The sequence below is a fragment of the Vespa crabro genome, chromosome 6, assembly GCF_910589235.1.
Source record: "Vespa crabro chromosome 6, iyVesCrab1.2, whole genome shotgun sequence".
NCBI lineage: Eukaryota > Metazoa > Arthropoda > Insecta > Hymenoptera > Vespidae > Vespa > Vespa crabro.
Genome location: NC_060960.1, coordinates 10,510,371 through 10,527,953, shown reverse-complemented (window position 1 = coordinate 10,527,953; position 17,583 = coordinate 10,510,371). Strand labels below are relative to the sequence as shown.

General features: G+C 36.2%; 3 protein-coding genes across 7 annotated transcripts in view; 1 reads left to right on the top strand and 2 right to left on the bottom strand.

Annotated features, from left to right (window-relative positions):
• LOC124425111 (carbonic anhydrase-related protein 10) overlaps window positions 1-3,341 on the bottom strand; it is a 188,888-nt gene extending 185,547 nt beyond the window's left edge. The window contains exons 1-2 of one of the 5 annotated variants that reach the window (XM_046964989.1): window positions 2,986-3,341; window positions 1,364-2,754 (exon numbers count right to left, since the gene is read on the bottom strand). In XM_046964989.1, coding sequence (XP_046820945.1) covers window positions 1,364-1,424 — 61 coding nt within the window. In that variant the 5' untranslated portion in view covers window positions 1,425-2,754; window positions 2,986-3,341. Of the gene's footprint in view, window positions 1-1,363 lie in introns of all 5 variants that reach the window. The other 4 variants (XM_046964990.1, XM_046964988.1, XM_046964991.1 and 1 more) reach the window with 4 other exon arrangements.
• Window positions 3,342-10,894: 7,553 nt separating this feature from the next.
• On the top strand, window positions 10,895-12,199 carry LOC124425131 (splicing factor 3A subunit 2). Its single transcript, XM_046965045.1, has 2 exons — window positions 10,895-11,726; window positions 11,822-12,199. Exons 1-2 carry the CDS (start codon window positions 11,181-11,183, stop codon window positions 12,095-12,097), a joined length of 822 nt encoding a protein of 273 aa, XP_046821001.1. The 5' UTR covers window positions 10,895-11,180; the 3' UTR covers window positions 12,098-12,199.
• LOC124425132 (60S ribosomal protein L27a) lies at window positions 12,200-13,717 on the bottom strand. The gene is made up of 6 exons (XM_046965046.1): window positions 13,632-13,717; window positions 13,249-13,312; window positions 13,051-13,148; window positions 12,819-12,968; window positions 12,542-12,677; window positions 12,200-12,312 (listed from the first exon to the last, which is right to left on the bottom strand). The coding sequence occupies exons 1-5, from the start codon at window positions 13,632-13,634 to the stop codon at window positions 12,549-12,551; spliced, it is 444 nt and encodes a 147-aa protein (XP_046821002.1). The 5' UTR covers window positions 13,635-13,717; the 3' UTR covers window positions 12,200-12,312; window positions 12,542-12,548.
• Between the last annotated feature and the right edge of the window lie 3,866 nt (window positions 13,718-17,583).

The following is a 17,583-nucleotide window of genomic DNA, read 5'->3' as shown; positions in this document are numbered from 1 at the left end:
CACGATCGATAGAATCGATGACCTTATCTTTTTCACGATTACGACTTTAGCAAATAGAAAAAAAAAAAAAAAAAAAAAGAAAAAAGAGAAATGAAAATAAAACGCTTAGAATAATATTATCATTTTAGCAGATTAATAAGAAATTAAATCTTATCCGGATAGCGCATTCCTTTGTAATAATATAATGAAGGTCCAACATTTTTTATAGAAACAATTCTTGACAATTGAAACGTTTAATTTTCAATTATAATCAAATACAAGTTGACCCTCGAAATTGGAGAAAGAATATGAAAGAAAAAAATTTCGTAACATAGAAAAAAACGAATGAGCTAAATGAATATCCAGTGCATATTCCCTCTTTTGAATTTTTTCAAACGATTCTTTTGGCATTATTGCATTGTTCCATTTTCAATCTTTCCAAACGCTAAACAAAAATTGCCATTTCTTTTGTCCGATATTTTTATACCACTTCATTACTTCTCAAATTGCCACAAAAAAAAGCCACAATTATGCACAATGTTTGACACCCTTGGATCCTATTACTTTCTTTTTTTTATTATATTTTTCTTGCACTTCTTCCTATTTTCTTTCTACGTGTGTGTATGTGTGTGTGTGTGTATTGTTTTTCGTATTTGTTGTTTTTTCTTTATTTCATTTTTACTCCTGTCCCTAGTCCTCCCACCAAAGGAAATCTAGTGTCCTCACTTTCTGTCCTTCTTCAATGTATACAACCTATCCTCTTTCCCTCTCTCTGTTCCCGCCCTTTTTCTCCCTCGACTTTTTCGTCGATCTCTCTCCATCATCCTCGATTTCAACACGTAGATTACGACCGCTGACACGCGGCAACGCGCCCGTAAAAACTGTCGACGTATAAAACCGACATGTTCCCGCGTAGTCGCCGTTCAGCTTTTTGCACCATTTTCCAACCCCTCTTTCGGTTGCTCTCCATGGCACTCGTCCATCGAGAGACAGAGAGACAGAGAAAGAGAAACAGAGAGGGAGAGAGAGAGAGAGAGAGAGAGAAAGGGTGACACGAAAAGTGATGAAAAGAAAGAGAGAGAGAGAATTCTTTTTTTATTTCTTTCTTTCCTTCTTTTATATATATATATATATATATATACCTTTCTAGTAGGAACAACGAGGAAATGATCATAACGTGGACGTGTACGCATTTGACGATATAAAAAATATTATCCATTAATAATATTTCAAGTTTAATCGTTGAATTGGGAAGGGACGAGAGAAAAAAAAACAAAAAAAAAACAAAAAAAGGTAAAAGAGAAAAAGAGAAGAAGAATACCTAAAAAAAAAAAAAAAAAAAAAAAAAAGAGAAAAGAAAGGCAAAAGAAAGAAATCAACTTACCATTTATGATCAAGAAGACACCGAGGACGTAAAAAAGTAGAAGGGAACGGCTAGGGCACATCTTTGTTCTTCCTCTATCGGCAACTCCTTTTCTTGACGATGAATATCACGATATCAAAAGAATGGCGAGATTCGCAGATAAACGCAAATAAACGACGATTTAAGGTGAACTGTAATAATCGTCGCTTTGCTTTGCGTCGCGTCGCGGAAATCGTTGGGGAAGGATGGGAAAGAAAAAAAAAAAAAAAAAAAAGGAATGGAGAAGAAAAAAAGAAAGGATCAGTGAAAGAAAGGGGAACACTGAACGGAGTTCTCACTTTTTTCCTTGCAAATGCATCTTCTTAAAGTTTGCGTTTGAAAACCATCGATTGTTCGATTCACGGGGGACGAACATAGGCGAACGAGATCGGCAGGGGTGGTGGCGGCGGGGGTGGCAGCGACGAAGACGCTTGTAATTCGTTAGAAAGGGGTTCGCAATGGCCTTCTTCGAACTTCGATCAGATCGAATCAGATAGATCTCACACCTTCCAAGCTCCAAATTCACTGTACTTTTTATCTCTTTCGTTTTTTTTTTCCTTTTTTTCTTTTTCCTTTTTTTTTTCTTTCTTTTTGTTCTCCTTCCCCTTACTCGCCTCCTTCGAACTGTGAACTATTCCTCCCTCCTCGACTCGGTCGCCCACCTTTTCTCGTAGGAAACGATCGGTCACGAAAGCAGATTCAGAACACCCGAGTGGAGCCTTTACGATCGCTAATTACAGACGATCGCGTTAATCGGCTTCGATCTCTTTCCGAGGAATCCTTCTATCGTAAACCGATTCTCCAAGCTCTATATCTTTCTACGGATAAGCCCGTGCAACTTCGAAGAGAAGAGATCTAGAGTCGATTTTCTCTATCCCTCTTTCTCTCTCTCTCTCTCTCTCTCTCTCTCTCTCTTTCTATCTCTCTTCTATCTCTCTCTCTCTCTTTCTCTCTCTTCTACTTTATATCAAATCCTTATTTCTTTTTTTATCTTCAATCCTTTACTTTCCTTTAACTCGACTCTTCTTTCACGATCCTTTTCGTTCGGCTTACCACTATAAAACACTTTCTCATATCTCTCTTAATTCCTTCTTTCTTTTTTTTTCCCTTTCTTCTTCTTCTTCTTCTTCTTCTTTTTGTTCCCTTTCCTTCTTCTTCTTCTTCTTTTTCTTTTTAAAAAAACTTTTTTATTTACTCGTTATTTCTTTTTCTCTGTTCTTTTTTCTTTTCTTGTTTCCTTTTTTTCTTTACTTCGAATCAATTACCGAAATATAAGAGAGTTCGCAACGTTCACGGATCGATTTCATTAATAATATCGACAACAGGATCGATAAGATCGATCGATAATTTTTCACGCGCGTAAATTCGTAACACTAGGAATTATTTATTAAAAATGAGAGAGAAAATAAAAAATAGGAAGATAATAAAATAAAGTAAAATGAAATAAAATAAATTAAAATAAATTAAAGGGAAATAAAAATAAATACAATGATATGAAAGAAAATAAAATAAAATAAAATTAAATTAAATTAAATTAAATTAAATTAAACGAAATAAATAAGATAGAAGATAAAAATAAGTAACAAAAAAATAAAAATTCTAACTGTTTTAAACGTAGATTCGAAAGCAACGGATAAAACGTGAACCGCATAAAAGAAGATAGGAAAGAGGAAAGAAGAAAAAGAAAGAAAAAAATAAGAATAAGAAAAATAAAAAAAAGTGAAAGAGAGAGAAAGAAAGAGAGGGAGAGAGAGAGGCAGACAGAAAAAGAGAGAGAGAGAGAGAGAGAGAAGGAAAGAGAGAGAAAAAAAAAGATCAAATAGAAGAACGACGAACAGAATGGGATATAAATTCGTATTAAAATGATATTCGAAAAGAGAACCGAGAGCAAAACGTCCAACCACGTCGAGCTCGCGGCGCTTACTGAAGCGTTTCTCCGTCGTCTCTTTGCCGAGTGCATCCGTGACAAGCACGTTTCTCATCCCCACCACTTCTCTTAGGAAATTTTAGTGGGAGGTATGAAAGTGGTAGGGGGTTTTGGGATGGTGGAAGAGGTAGGGGAGAAGAGTGATGAGAGAGAGAGAGAGAGAGAGAGATAGGATGATAGAGAAAGAGAGAGAGAGAGAGAGGGACAAAGAGAAAAAGAGGGTGAGTTCGACGCTCAAGCGGCGCGCAGATTTTCATTGAGCATGCGCGACAGAGCTTGCGCGACTTTGTCCGTCGATCCGGCGCGCTTTTCACGGAAACGTACGAAACTTGGCGAATTTTAGCCGAACGCGATCGCGATTAGCAGAGTGCGCTCTACCGGCCGGTAACTACGTAGTAGGGGGATGAAAAGGACATCGAGTATGTCCCGCGAAACGCGCACACACGTTTTCACCCTTCACTCTCTCTCTCTCTCTCTCTCTCTCCCTCCTTTCCCGTTCTCGTTCTATCGCATTTTATTTCGTTCTCTCTCGCACTCTCTCTTTTCTCTCTCTCTCTCTCTCTCTCTCTCTCTCTCTCTCTCTCTCTCTCTCTCTATCTATCTACCTATCTATCTATCTATCTATCTCTCTCTTTCTCTCGCTCTTGTGTGTGAGCGAGCGAACCGACCGGCAAAACTTATGACCTCAAAGGGGTCGTTAACGAGCACCCACCAAATTAGTATAACGGCCACTCCTCTCCGTCTCTCTCGCCCTCACCACCAACGCCATTAGCCTTTCTCTCGTCTCTCCGCTTCACTCGATTTTCACTCGAGGATACTTTGAGACGCCAAAAATTCGGATTAACAGAGAGAAAGAGAAAGAGAGAGGCCTTCGTTTCACTTGCCTTGCTCTTTTCTTTCGTTTTCGTTTTCTTTCTTTTTTTTTTCCTTTTTTTCTTTTTTTTTTTCCCCCTTTCTTTTCGAAGCTTATAAATCCGTTCGTCCGTCCGTCCATCGATCCATCCATCTCTATCGTGTCTTTGAACAGAAAATTCATCTCAGAAAAGGGGCGCTGTTCGGGCCAGACGATGGAGGACGAAAAACAAAGGATATCGATATGCGGGCGAAGTAAAACAGAATTGAAATGAGACAGCGAGCACGTTCGCTTTGAAGTTACGTCGATCAAAGCTAGTTGAAAAGAGGTGAGAGAGTAGAGAGGAACGGGTGCCCGACAGAGGAGAAACTTCTTCTAGCGTCGAATTCATCAATCCGGAGGCCTCGTTGGCCTCTCGAGTATCATAGAAAAATGTCCGTTCTTTCGCCCATCGCGAAGGGAGATTTCTATCTTTCTATCTTTCTTACTTTCTTTTTCTTTCCTTACTGCATTTTAAATATCCACAATAAAATTATTTTATTCCATTGTATTACATCCATATATTAATCGTTGAATTTTCGTGATCGAACGTTCTTGAGAATATATATTTCTCCGATGGTTCTTCGTATTTCGAGAATCGAGAAAAGTTTGTAAGAAAAAAAGAAGAAAAAAAAAAAAAAAGAGAAGAATTAGAGAAGTAGAGTTCCTTCATCGATCTTAATGAAAATTTATAAAGGTCGTCGATTAAATCGATCTGTTTTTCTCTTCTTAATTTTCCCTTTCTTCCTTTTCTTGGTTTTTTCTTTCTTTTCTTTCTTTCTTTTCTTTTCTTTTTTTTTTTTTTTTTTTTTTTTTTTTTCTTTGGATTTAAGGTCAAAGCTTTAACGAAGAGATCGGACGAGACGAAATTTAGATAGCAAATGGATTTTCGGTATTCGCGAAACATATCCCGAAGGGAAATTTACCGAACGTAGTGACGCTGGTCACCCTGATAGTGGTGCATTAAAAGCACCAGGAGCACGGAGGAACCTGGGATCGTTTCGGGGTACGAAGTCATTGCCCGTCCTATGGGACGTTACGAAATGAAATTGTCACAATAATCATGCGCGAACGTATGTATATAAACCAATGTACATACATACATATATACATACATACACATATCTACGAGAGAAGATCGGATACGTGTTCTCGAATCGACACAAAGCGGCATGTACATACATACATATATATATATATATATATATATATATATATATATATATATATATATATATATATATTTACATATATACGTACATACATACATACGTACATATGTAGATGCATATATAGATTCGTGTAAGTTACTGTGTCTATGTATTTTCTATTTACTTATCTAATAAGTACGCGGTACGTAAATACCAAGGTACGTCCTTTTAAAATCACATTGAGTTCTCAATATCTTTGAAAGTTCAACGTCAAATTAAGAACGTCTATATATCGAATTATTATATCTATTGAAATATTTCCAAAAATATTTTATTTCAATGACTATATACACGGCTAATTACTCTTTCGATTTTTATCTCCATTTTTTTCCTTTTTATAAACACACCCCTTCGAAACTAAAACATTTTACTATATCATATAATTCTCTTGTAACTGAGTGTTAATAAATCAAATACCAGAACGCTATTTATGATACTTTACAAATACTTTACAAATACTTTACAAAAGTATTTAAACAAAAATATATATATATATATATATATATATATATATATATATATATATATATCAAAGTTATACGGAGAAACTAATTATACCGTCGTACGCGGTATTCGACGCGCGTTAAAGAGGAATTTTAAAGAAAAATTAATAAGAACGGCTTTTACAGGCAGAAATTCCGTTTCTTGGACGATCGATGCACCACTAGAACCTGGACGGACGCAGTAACGATTTACTTTGAGATAGAGAGAGAGAGAGAGAGAGAGAGGCAGAGAGGAAGAGAAAGAGGAACGAAACGAGAGAACGAGCGAGCGAACGAGGAAGATAGAAAAAGAGGGACAGAGACAGCGTAAAAGTTTAGGATAAATATTGGAAGAAGACAAGTAGAGCGTGTACGGTAGGAGACGTTAGTTTCTCGCTCGTTATAACCGAGTTCCAAGAGGTAGGGAGCCGACGAGGTGACGCAACACGTGTCCCGATCTCACCTATGTCTCTCTCTCTCTAGATCTCTCGTCAAAAGAAACCTTAACGGCACGTCGAAAGATAAGTTCAGAAGGAAACAAAGTTAGAGCAAAAACTGGATCGTCCTTGTTTTCCTTCTTACGAAGGAATCAATTTTGATTAACAACATATTTGATAGATAATTTCACGACACCCTGTAGATTCGATACCTAGGTATATTGGTTGAGTAGGCTATAAGGCTTACACACGCCCCTCGAACTCCAATACCACGGCCTCATCTACCTCTGATCATTTCGCACGCAATTTGGAGTCATGCCAGAACGTGGTTTCCCGCGACCATCGTGTAAGGTTGCTGCTACTGATGGTGGGGTGGATGGGCGAATGTGGGAGGGTACAAAGGGGTGAGGGTTTGGAGTGAGCTAGCTTGAGAGGATATCAGAGAGAAGGTACGAGAGTTCTAGATTGTGAGATAGAACAGAAGGTAGGAATAGATAGGTAGTCCGATCAGGTTCTGGACGAGGGTGTGCCCTTCCTAGCCGAATGGATTGCCAAACGACCGCAACCCCACCATCGCCATCACTACCACCACCATCACCATCGCCATCATCACTACTACTACTACTACACACAAACTATCGCTACCGTCACCATCACTGAAAAGTTCGGACCATTCGAAGAAGAATCCGATCGCCGGCTATTAAATTTCTATCGAGACTGGGATTAACCGGTAGCTTTTTTTCTCCACACACACACACACACACACACACACACACACACACGTGCGCGCGCGCACTACCTCTTAACCAACTCCTCCTCCTCCTTCCCCCATCCCTCGACTACTAATCTTTTTTCTACTGCTCTTTCTCATTTCTTTTTTCTTTCTTTTCTTTCTTCTTTTTTTTCTTTCTTCTTTCTTTTCTCTTCCTTTTTTAATCACAGTATCTATCCTCGAGCGAGACGCGATTTTCACATCTAATTTCTTGTTCTATTAAATAGTTCAATGGCTTTTCAGGTCTATCGGGTCCAGCGGGACGATAGACAATCGATTTTGTCGAATTATATTTAACAAGATTCTTTTGTAATATCATTAATTCAGATTAATAGGACAATTAAAATGATTGTTATTATTAGATGAAATTTTATTAAAAGCATTTGAGAAGTCGTGATAAATTATTCGTGCAAGTGTATGAGTATTCGTAGATATCTCGAAAAAAAATCAGAAAAGAAGAAAAGAAAATTATTAAAACTCCAACGAAGTACGAACTAAATCCTCTTCGAGAAAAACTCAACCTATTTTATTCGAGACGATTTTTATATCTAATATCTGATTCTATTAAATAATACAATGGCTAATTCGAATCCGTCACATTGATTTTATCGAAATTATATTTGACAAGATTCTTTCGTAATATCTTCTATTCAGATCAATTGGATAATTAATATTATTTTTATCTATTTTAGATAAGCGCATGGATATCAATAAATATCTGAAAAATAAAAACAAAAAAGAAAATTCGAAAAATCCGGCAAAGTTCGAAAGAAGTTCTCTACGAGAGAACTCGGGCTATTTTATTCCTATGTTTATCCGACCGATCCCGAGGGAACGCTTTTACATTTTTATCGAGGGCCTGTTCGGTCCACGACCTTGGGGTAATTCTTCGAAGCGAGACAGTGACGATCATAGGAATGCGAAAGCTTGAGAGGTGAGATTTATATCTTTAAAAACGGAAAAAAAGAAAAAAAAAAAAATAAAAAGGATAAAGAAAATAATAAAAAGGAGAGAAGAGAAAAAAACAGATACGCGGGGATTGATTTATGATATGACGATACATATAAGAGAATCCTATGGGATAGGAGACGAACAATTATGAGAGACGAAACTTTTTCTTCTTCTTCTTTTACTATATCTTAGGAGTATCTCTTATCGTTAGTGTATCGTGGATCGAATTAAAGAAAACAAAAAGTTTTCTTGGATTAATGATCCCCTTTATCTTTTTTTTCTCTTTTCAAAAGTTTACACGATTTACGAGAAACCGAATCAGATATCTCGATCCTACTTTATTTTTTTTTTTCTTCTCTTTTTTCTTTCTCTTTGTACTAATGATCGAGTGATCATATTCATCTTTAATCGCGCCAATAAAATTTTTTTATTCGATCTTAAACCATCTAGACATTTTGATCGAATTGTGTCTATTCCTATCTCTCTCTCTCTCTCTCTCTCTCTCTCTCTCTCTCTCTCTCTTTCTCTCTTTCTCTCTATATATAGATTGTTGCAATTAGCCGAATAATCTCGAGAAGGTGCCTAACTCATCAATGATGTATTCAGTAGTCTTTAAATATTCCTAAGCCGTCCGAGTTAGTTTTTCGGATTACTTTATTCTCTCTCTCTCTCTCTCTCTCACTCTTTCTGTGAGCAAGCCACTAAAACGTCCAGGCCGACGAAAATTTCTTAAGTTTCTGCAATCAAAGTTCCTTCGTTTCTCGTTCGACTTTTCTTGAAATTTTCCAAAGTGTAAAATAATGTATAGCAATCCGAAGGATGAGGCATGTTCTCTTTCTTTCTCACTCATTCTCGCTCTCTCTCTCTCTCTCTGTCTATCCCTCATACCGTCTCTAGCTACTCGTAGGAATTATTAACGAGCTAAGAGTTGCGTGCTTGATAGATGGTATGAGAAAGAAAGAGATAGAAAGAGAAAGAGAGAGAGAGAGAGAGAGAGAGAGAAAAGGAAAGAGCAAAGATAGGCTTTGAAAGAAAAATCTTGGAGAGATACGACAAAGTAAACGAATAAGAACGATGAAGGTGGAGAAAGAAGATGAAGAAGAAAGAGAAGGAGAAGAAAGACCTGAGGAAAAGGAATAGAAAAAAGAAAGAGAGAGAGAGAGAAAGAACATGACAAAAAAAAAAAAAGAAAAAAGAAAAGAAAATACGACCGACTTGGTATACTGTGCGCGTCGGATAAATTTTCAATCGGACAAATTCTGAAGGGGCGCCCTTTACCCCTCCCATATACGGCTGAACAAGTTTAAAAATCGATGCTGTCTCGAAGCATCCTCGTCTTTTCTCTCTTTCTATCTTTTTCAACTCAAACGATGCTTCCTCTCTCTCTCTCTCTCTCTCTCTCTCTCTCTCTTTTCAATTCCCTTCCATTTCTTACGTCGCCCTTACGCTCTCACCTTTCCATCTTCTATTTTCTACTTTTTCTTCACGTGCCCCGTGAATAGGAAAGAAACGTACCTTCTAGAATATCCAAAGGTGAGCGAATACGTGCAGAGCGCACTTCATAAAAGCATACACTGTAAACGCGATTTACCAACGACTATCGAGCTAATGCCGATCTTTCAAAAAAATTTCCCTCACGAAACGATGTCAATGTGTGACCCTTGCTAATTTTCAACCGATTTAAATTCCCCGCAATCGTCATTTTTATAATTCCATTTGAATTCTTTTAATCGAATTTTTCATTAGCCCGCAAACGATACTTCTCTCTTATTTTTTTTATTCAATACGAACGACATCTCTAGTATGTTCTTTCTTTTTTCTTTTTTTATTATTTCTTTCTCTATTTGTACTTCTTTAATTTTCTTTTCTTTTGTTTTTTTTTGTCTTCTTTCTGTTCTTTTTTTTTTCTTTTTTTTTTTTTTCTTTTATTTCGTAGATAATATTAACTTTTATAATATGAAATTGAATGTTGGAAATTGGAAACTACTAAGACGAAATTCGAATTCTACGTTCGCACACATGTACGTATGTATTTATTTAGTTACATACGTACGCGTTTATATGTAGGTAGCAACTCGAAATCGAAAATACCAAATACCAGCAAGTACAATTACAATTCGGTTTCCCCTACATCCTACTTAAATATTCATGAATCCTAACGGCGAATATATTTTCCCTACTCGCGTGTGCCAATACCGATGGCTGAAGTAGTTAATACCAACTACCTTTGGCATCCATCTTTACTGCTTCATCTGCTAAATATCTTCTTATATAATATGTGTGTATATATATATATATATATATATATATCTGTTACATTTATTTACATTACATACGTACATAATGTCTGTGATAAAAAATTCGTATCGAATGATAGTCGATAAATAATATTAAAAAGCAATAATAAAAAATTAGAAACTTTCAAAGACAAAATTTAATAAAAAAATATTATGTGATTATAAAGAAACATTAACTAAATAATTCATTTGAACGATTTATTTAAATGTTTATTAAACATTTATTATAAGAATGAAATGACAAAGTGATAAAAAAAAAAAAGACTATCATAAATACAAAAGATAATTATACCATTGTTAATTCATTTTCCGGAAGGAATGATTCAACCAAATCTAGGGAATATGGCGCTGCTGTCTTAACACTCGATAGTCAGCCATTCCCCTAGCAGATTTTGTCCAATGTTTTATATACGTACATACCTATATGGTATGCAAGAATACGTATGGTGGTGCCATCTAAAGAATATTACCCTTTGTTATATATGATAAATGAGATATTTTCTTTATCTACAGAGAATAACGAAAAGACTCGATTGAATAAAAAAGATGTAATAGATTGAAATAAATTATTCATAATCAATTATTCGTAAATATTAATTGACGTATATTGATTGACGAGCTTTTAACTTAAAGGGACAAGAGAAAACGCGAAGGAAAACTATATTTGATAACTTTATAAACGAGTTACTTATAATGTTGGTAACCATGAGTAATGAGTGAAGCCATAAAGTCTCGTCCGAAGGAAGGAAAAGTTTTTCGAATGAAATAAGAAGTAAAAGCTTGGTGAAACTTTTTAACTCGTATTTTTAAGTTTTTAAGAAACATTCATCATGGATTTCCAAAATCGACCCGGTGGAAAAACAGGAGGTGGTGGTGTAGCATCATGGTCGGAGAGTAACAGAGATCGACGAGAGAGGTTAAGGCAATTAGCTTTAGAAACCATCGATCTCAACAAGGATCCGTATTTTATGAAAAATCATTTAGGCTCTTACGAGTGTAAACTTTGTCTTACGTTACACAACAACGAAGGAAGTTATTTGGCTCATACTCAAGGAAAGAAACATCAAGCTAATTTAGCAAGAAGAGCAGCCAAAGAGGCAAAGGAAGCACCCCAAACTCTTGCACCGGAAAAGCCAAGAGTTGAACCTAAAAAGTTTGTTAAAATTGGACGACCTGGTTATAGGGTGACCAAACAAAGAGATCCAGAATCAGGACAGCAAAGTCTCCTGTTTCAAGTTGATTATCCTGAGGTTGCAGACAATGTCATTCCTCGTCATAGATTCATGTCTGCTTATGAACAAAGAGTTGAACCGCCAGACCGCAAATGGCAATATTTATTATTTGCTGCAGAGCCCTATGAAACGATTGCTTTTAAGGTAATAAACACGCTTAATATTCTCTCTTTTATTTCACTCTCATGTCTCTCTTTTTTCTTACAAGTTTTATAATGATAATAATGTTGTAATAACAGGTGCCAAGCAGAGAAGTAGAAAAAGCAGAAGGGAAATTTTGGACTCATTGGAACAAAGATACCAAACAATTCTTTTTACAATTTGCATTTAAGAACGAAAAGCCATCCGTTGGCAAAGTTCCACCACCACCAGTACCATTAATTCGACCAGGATTACCACCGATGGTACCTGTACCTCCTCCCCCTAGACCTCCAATGTTCAATCCAGTTCCACCTCCTCCTGCATTGTTGGCATCGGGAATGCAAATTCCACCTCCTCCGCCTCATATAGCTTAATTTTTAAATTAAAAGAAATAACTTTTTAAATAAGTTTTTATAAATAAATAATAGTAATAAAAAGAAAATGAATGCTTAAAAGGAAAATAAATTATTTTATAATTAGATTTCTTTTAGATTTTATTAAGAACATTATGTACACAGTCGAAGTGCGCGCATCGAGAATTCCCGCTGCCCTCCCCTCCCCACCCCTCCACACCCACCCACCAAGTCACCTGAAATAAATACACACATTTTTGTTAAACATTTTTAAAATAATATTGGATCTTAATCAATCGTTCATAAACAAAAGTATATCAGTAAAGAACAATCTACATTATTTCAAGTGTTGTACGCACTCTTAAGTCCGCCCGTTCGTATTATCATCATAATATTGACTTATTCGACAAAACAAATATATAGCTCGTAATAAATGAAGAAAAAAAAAAAATAATATATACGTACATATAACTTATGCGGAAAGAATGCATGCACCACCGACTGCCTTGATCTTATCTTCTGCCAATTTACTGAAGAATTTAGCCTTTACGATAACAGGTTGTTTAGGCAGACGACCTTTTCCCAAGAGTTTGTAATATCCCTATAAAAAAAGAAAAAACAACAAAATCTCGTAAGAAATCTAAACAATTCATGCATACATATATATATATATGTATACGTATACGCGTGTGTGTGTGTAAGTGCGTATGAAGATTAAGAAAGAGAAAATTATGAGACATACCGCTTTAACCAAATCGATAACAGGTGCTTTGTCTTGCGTCTGCTTATATTGCAATCTTCTATGTTCAGGTATTAATGTCCACAATTTGTCTAAATTCAATGTTGGACACCATTTAGTGTTACGACGTAAATGATAGTTTCTCATACCAAGCTATGGAAAAAGTAAACAATTATCCTATTGTTCTTAAATACTCTTACCAATTATTAATTTCTAAATACTAAAAATTTCTAACCTTTCCAAAATAACCTGGATGATATTTGTCAAAGTTAATACGATGATGGTGCAGACCACCAGCGTTACCACGACCACCAGGATGTTTTCTATGTTTGCCTATGTATAAAAACAATTAATTCATTGATTAACAATGCATCACAGTAAGATTTAAAATGATTCATATCTCATAATATATTTTTCAAAGAAAACAACTAACCTATCCGTCCATGTCCATGACTGACATGACCACGCAGCTTCCTCGTCTTTTTCTTATGTGTTGACTAAAAAAAAATATATAAATATAGATACCTTTATTTAACATCGAATAAATTATCGAAAACGCATTATGAAGAAATTGATCGTTAGAAAGTCACATGGGAAGAAGACAAAAAAAAAATTACAAGTTATTTACAATGTTGGTTGGCAAGGTAATTATGAACAAAAAAAAAAGAAAAAAGAAATTATTTTAAGTTAAGATGAACGTTAAAACATTCTCACAAAACATCAATTATTATTGAAAGTAAATAAATATTGATTAGCTTACGGATGTTCAAACCATCTTCGGATTGTTTTCGAAAAACACAAACGTGAAATACTCACCATCTTGTCTATGATGCGAAGGAAGAAGCAGCTCAGAGAAACGTTAAAGTTTGTACGATAGAAGTCCTACTCAATGGATAAAAAGATGGTGGGGGGGCTACGTAGGCTCCATCTAGCGGCTAAAATATGAACTATGGAAAATAAAGAAAATTGAAATAATGATAATAATAATAAAAAAAGTATCATTAAATCGTTCGCATTCTAATAAATAATTTAAATGTATACAAGAAATTCTTATTATTTCACATAATCGACACTATCTGAATGACGCAAGTAGGATTAAATATAGATCGAATCTGATTGGTCGTGAGAATCTAAAACGAACGCCAATCGGAAAAATTTGAAATATTATGAGCACATTATGACAAATATTTTATTTAATGGTGAATGAAAATATTTTCTCGTACAATTAATTATGTTATTTATATTTATATATATATATATATATATATATTATTCATATCGTATTCATATAAAAAGTATATATATTTATTAATAAAAAAAATAAACAATTTGTAACATAGATTTTAGTAGCTACGTTCCTGTATGGACGGTATATGCATATATATACTTGTGTATATATATATATATATATACAGCCATACATACGTATATATATATAGATATATATATATAGACAAAGAGGTTAGCACACATCGAATTTGTGTGATACTGACGAATCCTGAAAAATTTTTAAAAGTGAAATACAAAGAAATTGAAATGGTAAATACGTAGATATATAGAATAGTAGAATCTAATATCGAAAAAACGATAAAGAATTATCTTATCGTCAGTTGTTATCTTTAAAACCGATTCCTCTACCATACATTAATATTTCCCTTTGTATTTTCTCTTTTGTAAGAATGTTATGAGTAAGTAAACTACGCATTACATTGTTTTTATTTCATAATTCATAATTATTAAAATTTCACAATTTCTATTAATACATTTTCTAACGTAGAATATACTACTCGTTCGATTGTAATAATAATTATTGCTGCAGTACTACACAACATTAAATAGATCCATATGTACATATATATGTATATATATATATATATATATGTATATAAATATATTGGTATATATACGATATAGGTTTGTAACTAATGCATGTCTATACGAAGTGTATGTTCGAACCAAAATTTACGGTTACGATACTAGAAGCTAGTACATGGACAGTGAGAGAGAGAGAGAGAGAGAGAGTATCGATATAAATATATCAAAACATTGTAGCCATTTAATTCGCTAATTCCAAAACGTGGACACAGGAGAATCGACGAAAGTAAAATGGAAATATTAAAAAGGAAAGATAAATAGGAGCACATAGCGTGCCCCGCTTGATGTAGACTTTCTGTAAATAAATGGATCACGTATATCAAAAGTAGTTCAACGTACAAAATATTCTCAACTTTCCATCGATCGATCGACGTTGTAGCTGATATTAAAAGAGATATTATATGCCTCTACAATGTTATGAACGAACGAATAATTGTTTCAACTCGGTTCTCGTAAATTCTTTAGAGATAGAGAGAGAGAGAGAGAGAGAGAGAGAGAGAGAGAGAGAGAAGAAAAAAGGAAAAGAAAGAAAAGAAAAATTATCACGTCAGAAAGATCTTTCTTCGTACGTTGTAGCTGCCTTGTGAGAAAAGAGGAAAGTAAGAAAAATAAAAAAGGAAAAGAAAAAAAAAAAAAGAAAAAAAAAAGAAAAAGAAACTAGAGAAGGAAAGGAGAGTAAAGAGTAAAGTAAGAAAGAAAGGAAAAGAAAATGAAAGAATGAGAATAGATCGAAATAGAAATAAAAATAGAATGAGAAAAGGGGGAAAAAGGAAGGAATGTAAAAAAAAAAAAAAGGAAATGGTAGAAGGAAAATAAGAGAAACGTTATCATCGGGGAGTATCATCATCGGATAGCTAGAGAGCGGTACGTATTCCAACGTTGCAGGGTTCGCAGAGAGCGGGTGGTAGTAGTAGCAACGTGGTCCCGTCTCACCGTACACCCCCCACCGCTTGGCGAAAACTTAAAAATGCCGCCGCAACGCAACCCGAATCGATATTCGCCGGTGCGCTCACGTGTCACGTTCTCGAGTCTGATTGACCAATCGGAGAAGGGCTCGGGCCAGGCTCGCTCCGCCTGTGTGCCACGGAGCACTAGGCACGACATCTGAGTTTGGGCAGGCGGAACGACAGTTCGCGGCTGGCAGCGCAACGGTTAACAGGTCTGGCGATGTGCCGATCTTTTCTTGATCCCGCTACACGAGTGACCTCACGAAGGATTTTAACGTCCTATACGTCATTATTATCAAGTTATCTTTTATCCGACGAGCTGCCGTCAAAAAGAACGTCAACGTTTAGATTCTCCTCCTTCTCATTGTTTTCGCCGTATTCGTCGTCGTCGTCGTCCTCGTCCTCGTCCTCGTCGTTACCGTCGTCTACGTCTTCGTTCTCGTCGTCGTTGTCGTCGTCGTCGTCGTTGAAAAAATCATTGATATCGAGTAATCGAAAGATCGAACGATCGAAGACACCGTTACGCTCGTTATCCTCGTCACGTGCTGCTACTGCTATTACCGCCGTTCTCTCGGTGACGAAATACTCGAGAAGAGAAAGAACAAGAGAGGAGAAGAAGAGAAAGAAGAAGAACGACAATAACAACAACTAATTGCAACAACAATAACAACAACAACAACAACAACAACAATACAACAACAACAACAATAATAATAATAGTAATAATATTAAGAAGAAAAAGAAGAAGACGAAGGAGTACGTGTAAATATTCTCTTATCCTTCTTGTATAATATTATTTTCCGTCGGGGCTGCGTGTACATTTGTAAAACGTTCGACGAGGGCAGTGCGTAAGCAGCACGTCGCCGTCACGGCGGCGGCACACATCGAGTGAGTGAGTGAAAGAAATATATATATATATATATATCATATTATATATATACATATATATATATATACATATATATATATATATATATATATAAAGAATACACTGAGAGAAAAAGAGAGACGTAAGACACAAGTGTGCGTAGATTCGCGTCGTGCGTGCGAGAAGGCGGCCAGGCAGCCAGTGGTGAGAAGGAACGAGAGAGTAGAGGAAGTGATATCGTGGTATATAGAGAGAGGCGCGCGCGCGTTCTCTCTTTCTCTCTTTCTCTCTCTCTCTCTTCCCTCTCTCTCTCTCTCTCTCTCTCCTTCTCTCTCTTGAACGAACGAGCGAGAAAGAGAAAAAAGAAAGAGAGAAAAAGAAGAACGACAGCAGCGGAAGCGAAAGAGCCTGCGAGGAGGAGGTTATAGGGAGAGAAAGATAGAGATAGAGTGAGGAGTGGAGCGGCGCAGGGGGCGCGGCACGGGGAGTGTCGAAGGGTGGAAGAGAGAGAGAGAGAGAGAGAGAGAGAGAGCGAGCGAAAGAGAGAGAGAGAGAGAGAGAGAGTGAGAAAGAGAAAAAGAGGAGGGCCAGCAGAATGTTAGAGAGAAAGAGAGGAAGAGAACGGTCGGGACAGAGCGAGCGTTGAGCGACGGTGGTGGTAGTGGTGGAGGAGGAGGAGGGGCGGAGGAGAAAGAGGTGGTAGGAGTAGTAGTAGTGTGGTGGTGGTGGTGGAATAGTAGTAACGGAGTAGTAGTGTAGTTGTGGAGGAGGAGGAGGAGGAGGAGGAGGAAAAAGAGGTAGTAGGCGCAGAAAAAAAGAAAAAAAAGAAAGAGAGAGAGAGAGAGAGGAAGAAAGAAAGAAAGAGGGAGAGAGAACACGACAGAGTTTTACATGTGCGAGCAAGTACGAGAGAATGGTGTCGAACTGTGATCGTCGTCGAACTCTGATACTCTTTGGATTTTAAAGCGGACCCGTGGCAAGCAAAGAAAGAGATAGAAAGAAAGACAGAGAGAGAGAGAGAGAGAGAGAGACTGCATCAAGCTTTTAATCATGCTTCCGTGATAACGACACATTCCAA